Source organism: Oryza glaberrima, chromosome 4, assembly GCF_000147395.1.
Source record: "Oryza glaberrima chromosome 4, OglaRS2, whole genome shotgun sequence".
NCBI lineage: Eukaryota > Viridiplantae > Streptophyta > Magnoliopsida > Poales > Poaceae > Oryza > Oryza glaberrima.
Window position 1 is genome coordinate 21649929 of NC_068329.1, and position 19236 is coordinate 21669164.

Genomic DNA, 19236 nt, shown 5'->3' on the forward strand with positions numbered 1-19236 from the left:
GAGCTGCAGAGCGTTGCCGATAAAATAGAAAATTTATCCAGTTCATAAAAGAAAGGATCTTTCAAGCCTAAAAGGGAGAAAGATGTGCTAAGTACGGCGCTGGGTACTCCTGAGCATGGGGGAAGGGTTCGAGGTGTGTCGAGCAAGATGAGTTGGAAGGAAGGGTTCAAAAATGACCCCGACAAGAAGCGTGAAGCGTACAAGGATAAACTTAGAGACGAAGGGGCTGCAGAGTTTGAAAGGCAAATGATGGATTTCTGCGTCAAGCACATGCTTTTGCCTCGCCCCGAAACCAAAGACCTAAGCCAGATTACCCCTTCGATGACCTCAAGGAGAATACACCCTGCAGATTGCACGTTCCTATTGGACGCTCCGGGAAAACTCTTGAAGCCGCTACAACCATTGTTATCCCTGGGAGAACATACTATGAAGAGTTCATACCCGATGCGTATGTCAAGGTGCAGCCGCAAGTGGTCCACGAAGGGTTTGAGTCCTACGACATTGACTTCCCGACTGCAGACTGCAGATGGTGTATCCGTACTTGGGGATGCGGCGATCTTGTAATTCTCTGGCACAAGAATGACATATCCTTTGGATTGGGCACCGACGCCACACAAAAACCTGTGGTGCCTAAACCGGGGTTGGGAAAACCTCCGGGACCTCCTAAGAGGAAGGTGACTGATAAGGCGGAGGAACCCGAGATGCAAAAGGAAAATCCAGTGCCGGAAGTGCTACCGGAGATTGCATTGCCGGAGGCAGCCATGGAGATTGCACCGCCGGAGGCAGCCATGGAGATTCCGGTGCCGGATGTGCCCATGGAGATTACAGTGGCAAAACCAGAGGTGCAATTTGTGGCATCAGTCGGGTCAGAAATAGAAGAAGTACCAGGATTGGAATGGGACGGTACGGAGCCAGAAATATTTGAAGACCCTTCTCCTGCGAAAGACCACGGTCCCTGAGAAGGCCACTACCAGTTCTGAGGTGCCACGAGTGCTTAGGAGCCACGACTCCAAGTCCAAAGATGAGAACAAGGAGAAGTTCATGGTAACCGTCTTCAGAGGGGGTAAGGAACATGCCAAGCTCAGAGATTACGACCCCCAGAAGGCTGCTAAACTAGCCGGGCCAACATACTTCGCAATCGATGATTGCCTGGAAAAGTACGAACATGGGAAAGCATTCTTGCCGGAATGGGCACTGAAAGAAGGACCATGGGAGATGAGAAGGTTACATACCTTCTACATGGAGGCCAGCAAGAAAGGCTTGGGCAATATAACAGCTCGATCACCGGTAGATTGTTTCGGCGAAGAAGGTTACGTATGGCTAGATTTCTCAGATCTCCACGCCATATATCATCGGGATAAGATGGACGTCAACTACGTCGGTGTTTGGTGCATGTGAGTATGAGTTTTAATTAATTAGATGAAAAATATGTATAATACAAATCCATGTGATTGTTACTAACAAACTTCTTCTGTAGGATGCAATACATGGATGCTAAGAAGAAAAAAGAACACATCGGCTTCTTGGATCCAACTCGGATCTGCCAAACACAGCATACAGTGAGGCTAGCACCAGGGTCTGACCAGCTGAAGGGCAAGAATCCAAAAGAGATAGCAGAATACAAGAAGGGCTTGCACAAGGAGAAATTGATTACTGTCGCACAGTACATTGGACGAGCCTTCTTGCACTTTCAAAATAAGAGAGTCGTCATGGCCGCTTATAATTTTAAGTAAGTCCAGTACATTTATCTTGTATACATATGTCTTATTTTAGCTGGTACTAACTAACTATACTGTTGTTAATATGTAGTGATCATTATATCTGTTTACTCATCCACCCTAAAGACGGAACCGTGGTAGTCTTGGACCCTCTCGATTACAGTCACAAGCAATATAAAGAATTTCTAATAATCTTACAGTAGTAAGTGATTATGACTCTTGCATTTGTATATGAATGTATTATAAATAAATATCCTCCTTACTGTGAAACGGTACGACATCCATACAGTGCATACCAATACTACAAGTTCAAGGGTGGAGAACAGACCCAAACAAGGGAGAAGCTGTTAGTACGTACCTATTGGCCGGTAATACTCCACTCACTTAATGTATTTCAATTGATTCACTAATTGCAAATTTTAACTACTTTTTTCTATGATATGTCCTGAAGTGTCACAAGCAACCGCGAGGAACGGTCCTTTGCGGATATTATGCGTGTGAATTCCTTAGGGTTAATGGACGGTACAGGACTAACGCGGAGGATGTAAGTCTCTATACTATGTACTAGACAGCTTCACATATTTATGATACTAATATATTGATTAACTTCAATGCATGCAGTTGCCAAGATTAGAATGTCGAACAAGCTTTGACGATACAGGTATCCTAAATGTCCAGCGTGATCTGTGTCACTTCATCCACCATGAGTGCTGTCATGTGAAAGGAGATTTCTTCGACCCATAGGGTGTCCCAGCGACAAGTGACGAATTCAAGGATCTTCGGGAGTGGAACACTGCTATGCCATAATGTAACTAGATGACGTTATTTGAAGTGACAATGTAAAAAAATATTGTAATATATATATTTTGGCAACACTTTTGATTTATGCAATATATATAGATTTCTCAGTACCAAATGCTTGATAATCTTCCAATATATGTACATAATAATCTACCTGCAAGAATGTCTATTAAATAATTTAAAAGTAATTTACGGACAAATTATTATTAAATTTCAATATTTTCTACCTATCTTCGCATGTGGAAGTTTTTTTTTTCAGGCGGCCGATTCCTATTTTCGCAGGCGGACCGGACTAGCCAACGTCCGCCTGCGAAAATTATCTTCACAGGCGGACGGCCGCCCCGCCTGTGAAGATCGGCGATCTTCATAGTCGTTGGCTTACAGGCAGACGGTCGCCCCGCCTGCGAAGACCCTTTTCGGCCGCTTGCGATAATGCTTTTCATAGTAGTGTACTCTATGCTCATCATTTAATCCTGATCCCAACATTTTATTTTTCATATTTATCCGTACCAAACTCTTGACGTCACTTGCAACATGTACCGTACATGCATGCAATGTACGTACACACCAAACGTTTTATTCGTTATTACTTTGTTTATTATTCAGTCCTGATCGATGAGCCGCGCAGCATGTGTGCATGTAACTCAACAGTAAAGGTTGCCACCCGGGTCAACGCCGAATTGGCGGCAGTAGTCTTTGTAGTAGTTTACCCTTGCGTTGACGGCGCCGGGGTTCTTGCCGTTGCACTCGAGCGCACCGTTGATGGCCCGGATGGTGGCGCCGAACCCCTGCGACATCACCTGGTGCACATTGTTCATCCAGAACCAGAGCGCCGTCTTGAAGGAGATCGTCGGGTCCTGCGCCACCCTGTCCGGGTCCCTCAGCCCGTCGAACCCGATGTTCTGCCCCGCAGGCCCGTAGTTGTAGTTCCACGAGATCTGCAGCGGCCCGCGCCCGTAGTACTTCTTCCCCGGCTGGCACGGCCACTGCTTGTTGTTCTTGTCGCAGTAGTCCATGCTCGCCCCGTTTATCTCGTTGATGTAGCACATATCTGCGAGTGCATTATCATTTATCATCCTCATTAGTTACATGCATATATGTACAAATACCAGGAGTATGTAATTAAATATTTTCCTTACGTCCGGTCTCATGAGTGACGTGGGCAAAGAAGGCAGCGATCTCACGCTTGGAGTCATCGTTGGTGCGGTCCCTGGCGAAGCCCGAGTAGGAGTGGGCAGCGTTAAGAAACGACTGTCGTGTGTAAAAGTTCTTGCCGGCGCAACCGTTCGGGGCCTGGTTCTTGATCCCATTGAAGAACGCCTCGGTGACCACGCTCTCTACAGACACGCCGCTGCCTCCGCCTCCGCCTCCACCACCTCCGCCTCCTCCTCCTCCACCACCGCCGCCGCCGTAGCACGGGCCAGAGCGGCACCCATCTCCGCAGTAGTCCTTGCCCGTGCCGCAGTACCCCCATTTGCTGCAGCACATGTTCGACTGGCAGCCGCAGTTCTGCGCGCTCGCCTGGCCGGTGGCGGAGAGGAGGAGCGCTAGCCCAAGAGCCAGGAACGCCAGCATTGTCGGCGTCGGTGAGTTCGCCATTATAGGATATGGTGTGAAAGAGGTGATGGTTGATTAGATATCATGATCACCAGCCCGGCTTTTATAAAACGAGCGCCAGCGTCTTCTCTACATACGAGACATCCGTCGTGTACTTGTGGTGTACTTGTGCGACTTGCCAAACTAATCGAGAATTTTAGCATATCCCAATACTTGTGGAGTCCTAGGACACTAGCGTGCGCGCTGCGGTTGCTGCGGCAGAAGGGAACCGCGCGTGCGCCGCCATAATGGAGAGAGGTTGAAAGTCTGCGACCCGGTACCTTCCTATCCGGTGGAATTCCACGCGAAGCCGCGGTTTAATGCCACTATCCGCTCGCTGTATATTGGCCATATGAATCACAGTGTGTCAGCAAGCTAGCATGTGAAGATTTATGGTGGCCTTCGTATTCAACAATCGACTAGAACGATCAGTCCAGAAACAAGACTTCCACGTTCAATTGACAAAAAAAAACCACAAGAAGACGTACTACGTACGTGATCGTTGAGAGGTTGGTTTGCGGCATACAACGTTCCAAACTTGGACGAACTCATGAACGTCGGAAAACCAGAGGAATGTCTGGGGATCTCTGAAAAGTTTGAACTCTGAAGTTCATTATGGATCAGCTCCGTGAATTTGGGCCTTGAGCTGTCACGGCATGATAGGGCATATCGCCTCTCTTACCCGAGTCTGATTCACACCCCTGAATCACAAAACTAAATCACAAAACTAGATATAGAAGCTCCCTAAACTATTAAAACTGGCTTATTTTTGCTCTCCGCAGGATGGTTTGAATAGGTTTTGTCCTATATGGTCCTTACATGATATTATAGTCAACGTTTTTTTTTTCTGACGTGGCATGCTAACTTGGTTAACCTGTATTGACGTAGTGCTAAAAAGAATTAAGAGAAGTTTGTGGGGGCCCATGTGCTAGTAACATGGAAAAAAAAAGGAGATGACGGTAGCCCACATGTCAGAGAATAGGGGTCGGTGAGCTCGAGATCGAGAGGGCTGAAGCTTGCTATCGTCCGAAGAGAAGAGAAAGTGGTCGCAATGGGAGGCCACCATGCCAGATAGTTGCTGCCCATCCCTCTGCCGCCGAAGTGTTCGTGTTTATCAGCCAAATCTGTCCAAACTCATGCCCGTCGTCCGAGCTCTGTAGTTCCAGAGGAGTGTGGAAAATATTGAATATAGGAGTAACCGTAATAATATGCTCTATTCCATTGTATTATACTGGAAAAAATGCCCGTGCGTTGCAACGGGTTAAAAACAATTTCAATTATATATAGACTGTGGTGGATAAATAGTTGAATATGGCATTTGTTTCTCTTTTTCTTTATCCACTCTAAAATGTATACGTATTGGTTATGAGCCTTATTTCTATCCTCTCCACACGGTCAACCTTTTTACCTCATCTATCTTTAGTCCTCTCTACAGATCTACACACGGAGTTGCACGGCGGCGAGCGGCAGCATGAATGCAAAGCAACTAAGGTTATATTCGGGAGGAGGGGCCCTCCTATCCAGTCGCATGATTAATTAAGTATTAGTTAAAAAACTTTTAACATAAATTAATATTATTTTGTTAAAACAATTTCCCTTCATATTTTTTTTAAAAAATACCGTTTAGCTGTTTGAGCGTGCGCCCGAAAAATAAGAGAGATAAAGTTATGAACAATGAATCCCGAACATCGAACCCTTGGGTTCGTAACTAATTCCTCCCGCACGAAAAACAATGTGGCTCATTAGCGCATGAGTAATTAAGTATTATCCTAAAAACCTGAAAAATGTATTATTTCGATTTTTTTTAAAATATATAGATTCTTTTTAAAAAGCATCATTTAATAAAATGCATTATTACGATTTTTTCTTAAAAAATTCTATAGACTTTCTAAAAAAATACAGTGTTTAATTGATCGGGGAACGTGCGCGGAAAAATTGAACAACATAAGTTTTGAGAAAGGAGAGTGTTGAACGCAGGCTACGGAGGCCAGGAGTGTTTGAGATGGGAGAGTGTTTGAGAGGGGTGGAAAAGAGAAGATTGAGAAGATACGTAAAATGATGTGAGCCATTAGCACATGATTAGTTGAGTATTAACTATTTAAAGTTAAAAAATGGATTAATATAATTTTTTAAAGTAACTTTCCTATAGAAAAATTTTACAAACAATACACCGTTTAATAGTTTGGAAAGCGTGCGTGCGAAAAACGATTTCAATTGTGTAGATCGAACGCACCCGTCCAAAAAACTGGACGTTTCACCGCCCCAGCACTGTAAAAAAAAGTGTCATTTTAGCAATTTACAAAGAAGTGGTGGGGCCAGTTTATTTTGGTGGAACCAGAACATACCGAGTTTTTTTCCCAACCGTGATGGCGTCTTGTGGATGGATAAGAGCCACACGCGTCCAGTCTCTCTCTCTCCTTATCGCTTCCTTCTCTTCTCTCCCTCTCCATCTCCACTGCTCCTCCCCTCCCCTTCTCTCCTCGGCTCTCTCTCCATCTCCACTGCTCCTCCCCTCCCCTTCTCTCCTCGGCTCTCTCTCCAGATGAGCGCAACCTAGCGGTAGCGCAGGTAGGGGCTCGTCGTCTCCTCTCTTTCTTCTCTTCTTCTCCCCTCGGCTCTCTCTCACCCTCCCCTCGCCTTTCTCGCGCGTCGGTGGCGGCGGCGGGAGGGAAGGCGACGTCCCAGCGGTGGCGCCCTCCGCAGAAGGGGAGGCGGGGGCGGCGGCGGCGCCTCCCCTCCGCCAGATCTAGCCGGGAGCGGCGACCCGGCCGGAGGGGAGGCGGGCGGTGGCGGAGGGAAGGCGACGGCCCGGCGGCGGCGAACGGGAGCGGAAGCAAAAATCTTGTGTTCATGTGTGTTCCTGTGTTCATCTTTTGTGTTCATGTTGTGTTCTTGAAGTGAAAGTGAAATTGCTCGATGCATCGGCTCGATGCGTAATGGATTTGTGCGAATTTTATTCCTTTTCTTTTTCTGGGATTATCGGTTGGTGTAGTTCTTATATTTGAAAGTGATGATTGCTTGATTGGGCTTTTAATCTATCTTTGATTTTGTGATTTGCCCGCCGTACGCGATTAGGATTTTGAATCGATCTCTGATTCTTCTGTGCATTGGCCAGCGTATGCGATGAACTAATACGGATACGAACACAACCAGGGATGACGTACGGAAATTTGTGGCAAAAACATCTTAAACTTTTATTATAGGTATAAAGATAAAGATAAAAGATTGATCGTCTCAGAGAAAGATTTGTAGTACATAATAAGTAAAAATAGATTTATCTCTAGAATTATTTTATCTCTGTGATTTAATTTCATGCGATATATTACTCCATAAACATAAAAGTTAATTCAACTATTACAAATTGTAAAAAAAAACTAGTTGATGTATATTCAGTCAAATTTATTTTTTCGTTCCAATATATATAACCTGTGCGGTAACCTGGTTGCGGCTGCGCCGTGTGCGTGAGGCATTGTTGGTGTCAGCTACGTCAGCAACCGTAAAATAGGCAGCCAAACATACCCATAAAAGTTAAATTTAACATTGCATGTTTATAGAGTGATTTATCATATATTAATATATCTTGTTAAATTTTTTTTCAGTTGTGTTTATAATTATTTGAGTAACATGTATACCACGAGAGAATGTTCCTTCAAAGGTTTACTCCCTCCGTTTAAAAAAAAAGACAAATCCTGTTTTCTGTGTCCAACGTAGTACGAAAACCTGCGGTTTACTTTTTTTTTTTTTTTGGACGGAGGGAGTATTGAATAGTATGCCATAGTTCCATATACGAATGACTCTTGTGTCAGCTAGCTGGCATGGCATGTGAGGATTTATGTTGGCCCTTCGTATTGTACTACTATTCAACAATAAAAAAGATTGTTCGGTCAGAAACAATGACTTCCACGTCCAATTGACAAGAATGACGGAGAGAAGACGTACTCCCTCCGTCCCGTAAAGAGACGATTCCTGGAAGCCCGAGACAAATTTAGTACAAGCACCCGAAGACCAAACTGTCCTTGTGAAGTACAGATGAGATGACATAAGGCTGACAGATACTAGCAGATGGGTAGAGGCGTGGAGTAAAGAAAAGCTGAAAAGCTCGTGTGAACACGATCCTTCTCGACGACCCATGCAACTAATTAAGCGTTTTTCTTGTTTTCTGCGCAGAGTTTGATTTTTACTGGGACAACGTCTCCGCCCCAGAAATCGGTTCTTTCTGGGACGGAGGGAGTACGTGACTACGTGCATGTGGATTAGGTTGCGACATTCAACACTCGACCCAGTGTTGAGAGTTGGCCGTGAACCACGCACCGAGTTGGAAGAACTCATGAACGGCCATGGATTGAAGTCTGAACTCTGAAGACTGTCGGGCACTCGGGCTACCTCTGAAACTGGAAGCTGAACTCTCAAGTCCATACTAGGATTACGTCCACGATATGGGTCTTGGGCCCAAGGCGAAGGCCCATATTGAGAAGCCTAGTATCCTTGGATGAACTTGGCAGGGATGCCCTTAAAAGTGTGACACCCCAAACGGCCCAATGTCCAAAACAACGATTGCATCAAGCCCATATTTATGCTTCTGGTTAGATATGAGCATGTGGCATCAAAGCCGATCTTAGTTCTTACATACCTCACGGTTTGAGTGGCGGCTAATGGGCGATCCATCGCCCAGCGATCGCATCCCCCCGCCTCCCCAGTACGCAACCCCAGTCCTCCCACTACTTCCCTTCCTCCTCTCCTTCTTCTCTTCCTACTGCATTAAACCAAAAAATTTTTAAAAAAAAGAAATAGTTAGAAAAATTTATGTATAGAAATACTATATATATAAAAAATTTAAATTCAAATTTGAATTTGTATTCAATTTAAATTTTCAAATTTAAATTTAAATTTAAATTCAAATTCAAATTTGAATCGGGTATGTAAACTTTTGAATTATAAATTTTGGATCTATAAACTTTAGGTGTATATACTTTAGATGTATGTAGAAAATATTTGAATTCAAATTCAAATTTGAATCAGGTATATAAACTTTAGTTCTATAAACTTTGGATCTATAAACTTTAGGTGTATAAACTTTAGATGTATATAGAAAATATAATTCAAATTCAAATTTGAATCGGATATAATTTAAATTCAAATTTGAATCATATATAATTCAAATTCAAATTTAAATCGGGTATATAAACTTTTGACTATAAACTTTAGGTGTATAAACTTTAGATATATAGAAATATTATATATAAAAAAATATTTGAAGTCAAATTTAAATTTAAATCGGATATATAAACTTTTGGTCTCTAAACTTTTGATGTGTAAACAACTTTTGATGTGTAAACTTGAGATGTATAAACTTTAGGTGCATAAATCTATAATAACTAATATAAATATTTGTATTTTTCCAGTCGTCACATCTTTCACCCCACACCTTTTTTTTCGTCCGTAACCCCATTTTTCCATCCGTAACCCTTTTCACACCGTGTTTTCCGTTTTCCCACCGCTCCTCCAGTTTGCGCGTATCACACGAAAAAAAAATCCCATACCGATTCCTACTCAAATTTACCAGATTAAGCCCACAAGCCCAAATTAAAAAAGAACGCATCTACTAAAAAGAGCCCCTGCACCGATTCCTACTCCAATTTTATCCCGATTTTATGTTGAGTCACGCTATTAATATTACATGACATTACATTACAAGCAATATAAATGATAGAAGCAGACAAGGCTCTTCCTCTAAGACATCAAGCCACCTTTCAATGAGGCAATAAAAAGATCGCAGTCCATTAGTCCGGTAGGAGCTTTTCTTTCCCTTTTCTTTCCGTTCAGGAGTTCGGTCGCTTTTCTTTTCCTTTTCTATCCGTCCAGCAGTCTGATTGTCCCGCCTTTTTTTCCACTATTTTTAGCACTCCCACTAACATGATTTTACATATTTCTCTTGCAAGCCAGCAAGACATACAATATTATTATTAGAAGGGATAGAAATAATAGAAGCACACAAGAAAATACAGATCGCATGTCTCTTCCTGTAGGGCATCAAATCACCTCCAATCATTATCTCCAGGTTATCATTGAAGTCAACCCTAAATGCAGTTTCAATTTCATTAGATTTATGAGATTCAAATATGTTAATGTGATACTCTTCCAAACAGTATAACAAGAAATACTACTTAATCAAGATCAGTTTCTGTTGCATTCATATCATCATATGTGACCACAGAGTTTCAGAAAATATTCAATACTACAAATCAAAGATGAAATCAGATCTGCAATCCTTATGTTCCCCAACCCCAGGTTATCATTGAACTCAACCCTAAATGCAGTTTCAATTTCATTAGATTTATGAGATTCAAATATGTTATGCCATACTCATTGAATCAGTATATATAACATGAACTACTACTTAATCAAGATCAATTTCTGTTGCATTCATATGTGACCACAGAGTTTCAGAAAATATTCAGTACTACAAATCAAAGATGAAATCAGATCTGCAATCCTTCTGTTCCCCAACCCTATGTCTCACATATGGAGTATGTACCATGTTAATTGCTGTTAAAATCAGATCCATGAAGGCACCAAAAACGGTAGGAAAAACATATTTTTCGTTTTCTTCCTCAGCAATGCATACCAATCGCATGAACTTAAAATAAAACCAATCATCATAAAAGCAGGGGCCTTGGTAGATTTGTAAGAGCACGCCTCATGGACCAACAACAATAATTTCCAAGATAAGATAAAACAAGGAGACAACTCAGATGGAACTTTCAGCTCACCTGTTGATCATTGCAGGCACATTCTCAGAAGAAATTATCACAACTGGTATGTCCTTCAATGAAGATGACACTTGTACCCCCAAAATGAGGAGCAAATTTTACTCCACTTCCAGCAACAAAGGACCCAAGATTTATGAATGCTCACAGGATAAGAATAAATTCAATGCAAACAAAACTTACCTTCACCCTCTTCAGTAGATCATACTGTCATGCCAGGCATGTAGTAGTCAGTGATTATCACGTTGACATCAATCTCCAGTACAACAGTTCAAAAAACCACAGGATTGATTTCCTGGATAGCAAGCACAGCATAAGAGAATTCTAAAGGAACACGAAACAAATAAAGAACAAGATTTCATTCACTGACCTGATGGTCGGGTGAGGAGGAAGAAGGGGAAGAAGAGGAGACGTTGCTCTCATCCCTCGATCCATGCAGCTCCAAGGCCTTGCTCCCAGAATCAAAACATGCAAGAGCAACAAAGGTTCACAACAAGCACAATTTGGTGCTGAAAAGTACAGAATGGTCTACATATTTGCACTGTCACATGGAATGCAAAAGGTGAGCAAATGCCTAAAAGATCACTGTAATGCATTAGGAGTGATTAGATGAATTGGTGTTTACAGTGAGAATTCAGCAATAATACACCTAATACTACCTTAAACTAGACTTAAGTACTAGGTTACTACACCTAATGATTTAAAAGCATGTACTGAATTTAGTCATCAAACTTTTCACCAAACAAGTGGGTTGATGGTCTGATTAATGATAGGAAATGTTAAATAATATAGCTAGGGACCTGGCCCTGTTTTTCCTAGGCCGACATAATTTGTGTGCACACTTTTAAACACCTTGATCGGATATGATCCATTTGAATGGTTGTACTCTAGCTTTACAATTAAATCTGACCAACCATTAGAGAACCCTCTTAAGCATAGCATATAATCCTATAAATAGGATATTTATATATGCTGATCACTATGTCTATGCATGTCCAACAGCTCCCAACAAGAGACTACAGTTCATTTTTACTTTTACAGGTCGATTGATGACGATCATGTCGATTTAAAAGAAAATCCAAAAGCACATATGGTTCTCCATGATGACTACTGGTGAAGCATGCTATATATTTGGCTTAGATTTTGTCATTTATAGGTGCGTAGATGAAGCTTATGCACAATTAGCATCATCATTATCTACATACCATCACAATATGTAATTAGTACTACTTGCCACAAAGCTCTAAAAGCCAAAAAGTTACTAAAAGTACGTATATAGCCCAGTCTGGCCAACAATATCACACAGAGAACAATTGACAGTTCTCATACTGACATGCATCCATATTCTTCCAAGAAAATGAGGAAGAAAAAAAATAACTCCTGTGAATAATATAGCGTACTCCAGTAAGAGTATATCAACTTCCGGACATGTTTAATAATTGAAACTATACATACACACATACTACTAGCAAAAGCAGTAATCAAGCATATTGTGTACCAGCAGTTGCGGGAGGGGAAGAGGTCGCCGGATCTAACCCTCTCGTCGTCGCTGGCGACGGATCCGCGCGAGAGGCGGGCGGAGAGAAGACGGGACACATGCGGGAGGGGAAGAGTCGCCGGATCCGCCCCTCCCGTTGCCGTCGACGGCGGATCACGCGAGCAGAAACGATGGCTTGAAGGCTCGGCCCATCCCGTCATCGCCGGCAGCGGATCCGCGCGAGCAGGGGCAGAGAGACGACGAGAGGTGGAGAGAGAACGGCATCCGGTTGAGGAGGGAGAGAGAAAGAGAGACTGGGAGAGAGGAGAGAGTGGGGGAGAGTAAACGAGAGAGAGAGCCTGGAAGACATAGGAGATACTACTAGGAGATAACGAGGGGAGAGAAAACGAAAGAGAGATAAGGCTGGTCTCTGAACAGGCAAACCGATATTTTCTCTCCTGGGTAATTTAGGTATTCGGATTATTTTTTTAAAAAAATACGACTACAACACAGTTATTAATTGCTGTCAAGTTTTTTTACATTGTGCTAATCCACCGAACTAATTTACACGCACATACGAGTGATATTATTTTTTAATTCTTGACATCATAAATAAAAATATTGTCTTACGACATTAAGAAATAGATTTTTACTTATGTTGTACCACTAAGAGGAAGTTGTTTTTTCTCCATCTTTCGTTTTTCCTGCGCGTTCAAGGAAAATGGAATCCTCCTATATGGGAACATGTTTTGACCCACTCATCCAGTCATGTTCACCATCAAAGCTTGTCGTTGTCGTTTTTTCTCTATCGGGAACACATTGTTGTTGGCTCCGTTCTTGTTGTTATGGTTTTCTTCATTGCTAACCTCCACCATATATGGATCAATCACATCCCTAACCTTATAAAATAACTATAATCATTATCATAACATTAGTTTTTTTTTCGTTGCAACACACAGGCTCTTTTTTAGCAATAAAAACTCCCCAAAATCAACCGGAACTTCACTGCATTTTCACATACATACATAGTAGAACACATGTACTCCCTCCGTCCTAAAAAATAGTTAACTCATTATGTTAGGCTTATCTACTTAAAAGTATATAAATATTTTCATTCGTCAAACAAAATTCTATATGTGGTTTCACCATTTGTTCATCCTATGCTGCAACCATCGGGCCCACATGTCAAAAGCATCATCCACACCCCGTAAATATAAAGCAAATTAATTGTCAAGAATAACACGACTTTTGGTCACCGTACACATCGCCGATGCTTATGATCATGCTTTGATAAATCATTAAGACCAAATTTCAGTCACCCCACCATCAGCCGGTGCGACGCACGGGCATTGTGCTAGTTTACTAAAATAGGAAAGTAATGTTGTCGGTGATATGGGCCGAGGGGTATCGTGTTTAGAGGGAGGAGGCTGCCCCCCAATGCCACGTGGCCCTCCCCCGAGGGGAGTGAGACCCGAGGTGGGGTGAGGGCCACTCTTTCCCAAAGACTAGACGGAGGAGGCTGCCCTCAATGCCACGTGGCCCTCCCTGGAGAGGGGTCGGACCCGAGGTGGGGCGGCGGCCACTCCCTCCCAAAGACTAGTCGGAGGAGACTGTCCCCCAATGCCACGTGGCCCTCCCCTGAGGGGAGTGAGGCCCGAGGTGAGGTGTCGGCCACTCCTTCCTAAAGACTAGTCGGAGGAGGCTGCCCCCCAATGCCATGTGGCCCTCCCCCGAGGGGGGTCGGGCCCGAGGTGGGGCGGCGGCCACTCCCTCCCAGAGATTGGACGAAGGAGGCTGCCCCCCAATGCCACGTGGCGCTCCCCCGAGGGGGGAACGGGCCCGAAGTCAGGCGGCGACCGCCCCCTCCTGTGACTAGGGGTCGGGCTCCCCCGACCCCCTCTCTAGGTCACCACGTACGGTGGGTTAGGTGTCCGCCTACAGGTGCCCACCTACCCGCATTTATGGCGACCCGAGCAGTCACGCCACGCTGCATTTAATGCGGCGTGCGGTGTACTCAACCGGTCTGTGACCGGTCGAATGACCGATGGGACTGGGTAGTGCGCCTGTGCGCTGCTCGTGTGTCAAGCGGCGTGCAGCCTGACATATCCCATCAAATAATGATGGTGAGAGGTTCTCATCCTCTTATCCCAGCCGGAGTCGGTCCTCCCGCTCTGGTCAAAGCTAGGCTCCCGTTTCCTAGTGTAATAGGAGCCCAGAAGTCTTCACCCATTAAATGGTGAATGACATGGGCGCCCCCCGTGTCAGGCGGCATGGTGTGGTAGGCCCCACGACCGAGGCGACGTGTATGTGGCTTCCAAGTTAAGGAACAAGATATGCATCTAATGCAAAGATTGTAATACTTCTCGACGAAGTTAGGGTGTTGGGCCTACGTGGTAACCCCTTGAGATATAAAAGGAGGTCCAAGCCTAGTAAGAGGGGGGGGACTTCCGAGCGAACGGGCGCTTGAGTCTTGCAACCCCAAACACTTGTGTTCTCCATTCAATCAATCAAACACATGAGTAGGGTATTACGCTTCTCAGCGGCCCGAACCTGTATAAATCTCTTTTGTCCCATCGTCTTTGGGGGATTGAACCCCCTCAAGATCACACAGCTTTGCTCACCAAGCCCTCAAATCTCACCCGCTGCCCCCGGCCGAACTTTCAAAGGGGGGCCTCATGGTTCCCTGGTGGAGGAGTTCATTCTCCGACAAATACGGTGCCAAAAAAGGAAACAGGTGGAGGGAGGGAGGGGGGGAGGGGGGGAGCGAATCTGATTGCTACCCCCTCCCCAGGGCGAGCTCGCTCGCCAAACAGCATTTCCGGTTGGCAGCTTGGCACCAAAATTTGACCAGCGGCATGTGCAGGCTGAAGATACACTTTGGGCGATAAAAGACGTTGAATGCCTGATCTTTTTTAATTCCTCCACAAAGCACTAACTAGCAGCATAGAAGCTGACAGCCGGCAAACCGAAACTGACGGACTACAAGTCGTAGATGCTGCCACTCTAGCAAATCAGATCCACGTGAACACTAACCTGATCATCGATCAAGTACCCCCCATCAACAATAAAAAACCCCATCTCTTAATAATCGCAAAAGGGGAAATAAAAGCATTCATGCACAAACAACATAGAGCCGACACGGCAAATTAAGGACGCACCCACTTCCTGTCTTCCTCTAAACGAGAAAAAACTAAACACCGACGGGGGCTTAATCCCCCCCGCGCCGCCACGTAACGCCGGCCGAGGGAACAGGCCGAACAGAGGAATCCTTCCGTTGCAACGGCCATGCGATACGGGGCATGCTGCACGTGATCGCATACATGAGCCGGTTGCGTTCTGCCCCGGTTGTTTGCTACTCGCGTCCACGCGATCGATCAAACGATCGTCAGATCGAATCAGGGACAGTACAGTACAGGGAGTCGCTAGCGTGCCCGCACGCCGACCCGGCGCGTCGCGCGGCGCCCAATCTGCCCGCGCCGACCGAGGCATGCATGCATAGCCCGATAGGCGATAGCCCATGGGCTTCGGTTTCGCTAACGCAGTACAGCGTCGTCACCTATAAATGCAAGGCAACAGCAGTACAGCACCCGTCCCGGTTAAGCTCCGTCCCAGGTAAGAGCTAGCAGCTCGAGAGAGCGCAAAAAAAGAAAAAAGAAAACCCCAAAACTCCAGAGATTAATCGGCAGAGCTAGCTGTGACCGAGGAGAAGACAGAGCAGCCGAATCGAAGATGGCGTTCTATAATGGCGCGAGTGTTGTCGCGCTGCTGTTGCTGGTCTCCACGGCTGCTCGAGCTGCCGGCGATGGTGAGAGCGTCAGATAATGATGCATTATGCACTTTTACAGTTTTACTCCTGAACCATATTAGCTTGCTTCAGTGCTTCCTATGGAATTTCCGCAAGATTCCTAGGAGTAATTTGCCATCCACTATCTAGGTGGCAATTCTTTGCCATGAACTAGATAGTACTCTGAAGAGTAATCCCTGTTGTTATTGTCATGATGTTCTTACTTCTCGGTCATTCAGTTAAGCAGTTAGCCTGTTAGTAAAACTAGCGAACTGTACCTGCAAAACTTCCTTGCAGATAAAACCAAAATGTATGATATTTTAACTGTCTTTTCGATTGACTAAGGCAGCCTGAAGAAGAAGAGTTAGTAATTTCTAGTTGAATTGGTCCCCTAGCTATAGCAATGGATGATAAGGTCACTTCCGTTTCATTAGTTCTAGTTCTTAATTTCAATCAGGTTTTCTCCCTTATCTATCTAAAAAAATAGAACAGATGAGATTTTCCTTTCATTTAGGAAGGCAATGTAGGGTAGTTCTTATCTGAAACATTCTCATTTTGCTATGATAACTAGAACTAAGTAATCATTTAGGGAGGATGAACCCCAGCTTAGAAACTAGACAATGTATAGAAATAAGGACAGCAGCTTCTTATTCCTTGAAATGATATCCGTGTGCACTCTTCTTAATTAGAGTATCACTAATCCCAAAAATGCCAGCGCTGACTTGTTAGTTAAGGTGACACAGAAATCAAATCAAATCTCTGCATTGTCACGTGCGTAGGTCTTCTGTTCAGACACAAAGAACTGCAAAATATTAGAATGAGTTAAAGTAATTTACTGATGTAAAGAATCTCATCACGTGAGACCTAGATGCTACTTAATATTCCATAATCCTAACATGAAACAAGAACGACTTTCAAGTTTCAACTGCCGTCTCGTGGATCATGGTGAAAACATGGGACCATGCGGCCGTTACAACTTACAAGCATGGGTAAAGCCTGAAGTAGTGATAAGCCAGTCATCTACACTTGCTTGCTGATGCATGTTAATGTTTTGTTACCATAACATGTTATAACTTATTCGAAATCGTCATGATCCACTGGTTTATCATAGTATATCAGCGCGAATTAACTGGTTCAGTATAACCGTGCCAAGTACTCTCTGAAGAGCAACCTGCACGATCCAAAAACTAGAATTTGCTTACACGAGTCATGTCACTCATGCACAATGCAGGCCTGCTGCTCAACGGCAACTTCGAGTACCAGCCGAGCAAGTCACAGATGAACGGCACAAGGGTGATGGCGGAGTACGCGATCCCGTACTGGAAGATCACCGGGTTCGTGGAGTACATCTCGTCCGGGCAGAAGCAGGGCGACATGCTGCTGACGGTGCCAGAGGGCGCGCACGCCGTGCGGCTGGGCAACGAGGCCTCCATCGAGCAGCAGATCAGCGTGACCCGGGGCATGTACTACTCCATCACATTCAGCGCCGCGCGCACCTGCGCCCAGTCCGAGAAGCTGAACGTGTCAGTGGCTCCCGGCCCGGAGTCCGGCGAGCTCCCCATCCAGACCGTGTACACCAGCAGCGGCTGGGACTCGTACGCCTGGGCGTTCAAGGCCAAGCGCGGCCTCGTGTCGCTCATCATCCACAACCACGGCGAGGACGACGACCCCGCGTGCGGCCCGCTCATCGACTCCGTCGCCATCAAGACCCTGTACCCTCCTCAGGCCACCCAGAGTAAGATGCATCGTCGAACATGCGGCTAGCTATGATGTTCGATCCTTTTGCGATTACTGACGACGGACGAAACTTGACTGGTCGAGCAGACAACATGCTGAGAAACGGGGACTTCGAGGAGGGGCCGTACATGTTCCCGAACGCGGCGTGGGGCGTGATGGTGCCGCCGATCTCAGAGGACGACCACTCGCCGCTGCCGGGGTGGATGGTGATGTCGGACACGAAGGCCGTCAAGTGCGTCGACTCCGCGCACTTCACCGTGCCGCACGGCGCGCGCGCCGTGGAGCTGGTGTCCGGGCTCGAGACGGCGCTGATGCAGGAGGTGCGCACCGTGCCGGGGAGGTCGTACAGGCTGGAGTTCTCGGTCGGGGACGCCAGCGACGGCTGCGTGGGTTCCATGCAGGTGAAAGGGTACGCGGGTCAGGGGTGCACGACCGTGACGTACAGCTCCCAGGGCACGGGCGGGCACACCCGCGCGTCGCTGGAGTTCGCCGCCGTCGCGAACACCACGCGGGTGGTGTTCGTCAGCTCGACGTACATCACCAAGTGGGACGGGACGCTGTGCGGGCCCGTCGTCGACGACGCCTCGCTCGTGTGCGTGTCCCAGCAGCAGCCGCCCGCTCGCCGCCTGCTTCGTCTCTGAAATGTTGCGCTACACGGAGCAGTTCGCGGCCGGTCACATGTACTCGCATGGCGCGTTGGAATGTGACTGTGCTGGGAGTAGCAGTCGACCTTTCTTCGAATTTGTTTCATTTTGTTTGAGAGTGATGTTCGAAATATCTGTTGAAAATTTGGTCATAATTCGGCATATTTTAATCCAAAATAACAAGATAATAAACATGATATTTACAACCAACATGAGCATAGTGGTGAATATAATCAACATGAGCATGCTTAATGTAGAATAAGCATCAACAATCACATAATAACACAATGTTGACATTGCGATGAACATTAACAGTAAAACTTCTAATTGAAATAATGTAAGAAGGTTATACCCCAAGAATGGTCCTCCGCTGGAGTTTGAGGCTATATTGCCTCCGTTGGTGTTGACGGGAGCCTCCTTCTCCTTGTATCCAGTGTTGCTGTTGTCTCTAGTGTTCGACATATTGGTGAAGGTGAAGTAGATGTTGACGAACGGGTGAGTAGTCGCGCCTTGCGCTCCCCAAAAACCTGATCGCCCGCCCGTCCGTGCAAACGTCGCAGCAGCGCGTGGTTTCGGAGGCCTACTCTCCCAACGCGTGTGCACACACTCGTCGGGATGGGATTACCGTAGCAGCAACAACGTTGGGAAATGGATGAAAATGTGTCTCACTTCTCTCGCGGGAGATCAAATCCATTCTCATTTTATAAGAGGA

At 45.5% G+C, this 19236-nt stretch overlaps 2 protein-coding genes and 1 long non-coding RNA gene across 3 annotated transcripts; 1 reads left to right on the top strand and 2 right to left on the bottom strand.

The window, feature by feature from the left end:
* Positions 1 to 2985: 2985 nt before the first annotated feature.
* On the bottom strand, positions 2986 to 4151 carry LOC127770888 (chitinase 5). The gene is made up of 2 exons (XM_052296661.1): positions 3659 to 4151; positions 2986 to 3570 (listed from the first exon to the last, which is right to left on the bottom strand). Exons 1-2 carry the CDS (start codon positions 4116 to 4118, stop codon positions 3164 to 3166), a joined length of 867 nt encoding a protein of 288 aa, XP_052152621.1. The 5' UTR covers positions 4119 to 4151; the 3' UTR covers positions 2986 to 3163.
* Positions 4152 to 9715: 5564 nt separating this feature from the next.
* Positions 9716 to 12732, bottom strand: LOC127770896 (uncharacterized). Its single transcript, XR_008017044.1, has 4 exons — positions 12381 to 12732; positions 11253 to 11330; positions 10886 to 11177; positions 9716 to 10192 (listed from the first exon to the last, which is right to left on the bottom strand). It is a non-coding gene; the product is annotated as an uncharacterized LOC127770896 (long non-coding RNA).
* A 3234-nt stretch (positions 12733 to 15966) lies between these two features.
* On the top strand, positions 15967 to 18722 carry LOC127770884 (protein DUF642 L-GALACTONO-1,4-LACTONE-RESPONSIVE GENE 2-like). The gene is made up of 3 exons (XM_052296656.1): positions 15967 to 16164; positions 17375 to 17878; positions 17968 to 18722. The coding sequence occupies exons 1-3, from the start codon at positions 16089 to 16091 to the stop codon at positions 18519 to 18521; spliced, it is 1134 nt and encodes a 377-aa protein (XP_052152616.1). The 5' UTR covers positions 15967 to 16088; the 3' UTR covers positions 18522 to 18722.
* Positions 18723 to 19236: the final 514 nt, after the last annotated feature.

Bases quoted from the DNA above. Each gene is read 5' to 3' on its own strand.
- LOC127770888 (XM_052296661.1), bottom strand. From the start codon at position 4,118: ATGGCGAACTCACCGACGCCGACAATGCTGGCGTTCCTGGCTCTTGGG. The intron at 3,571-3,658 runs GTAAGGAAAATA...ATGCACTCGCAG, and splicing joins CGTCACTCATGAGACCGGAC to ATATGTGCTACATCAACGAG.
- LOC127770884 (XM_052296656.1), top strand. From the start codon at position 16,089: ATGGCGTTCTATAATGGCGCGAGTGTTGTCGCGCTGCTGTTGCTGGTC. The intron at 16,165-17,374 runs GTGAGAGCGTCA...TGCACAATGCAG, and splicing joins TGCTCGAGCTGCCGGCGATG to GCCTGCTGCTCAACGGCAAC. The intron at 17,879-17,967 runs GTAAGATGCATC...CTGGTCGAGCAG, and splicing joins CCCTCCTCAGGCCACCCAGA to ACAACATGCTGAGAAACGGG.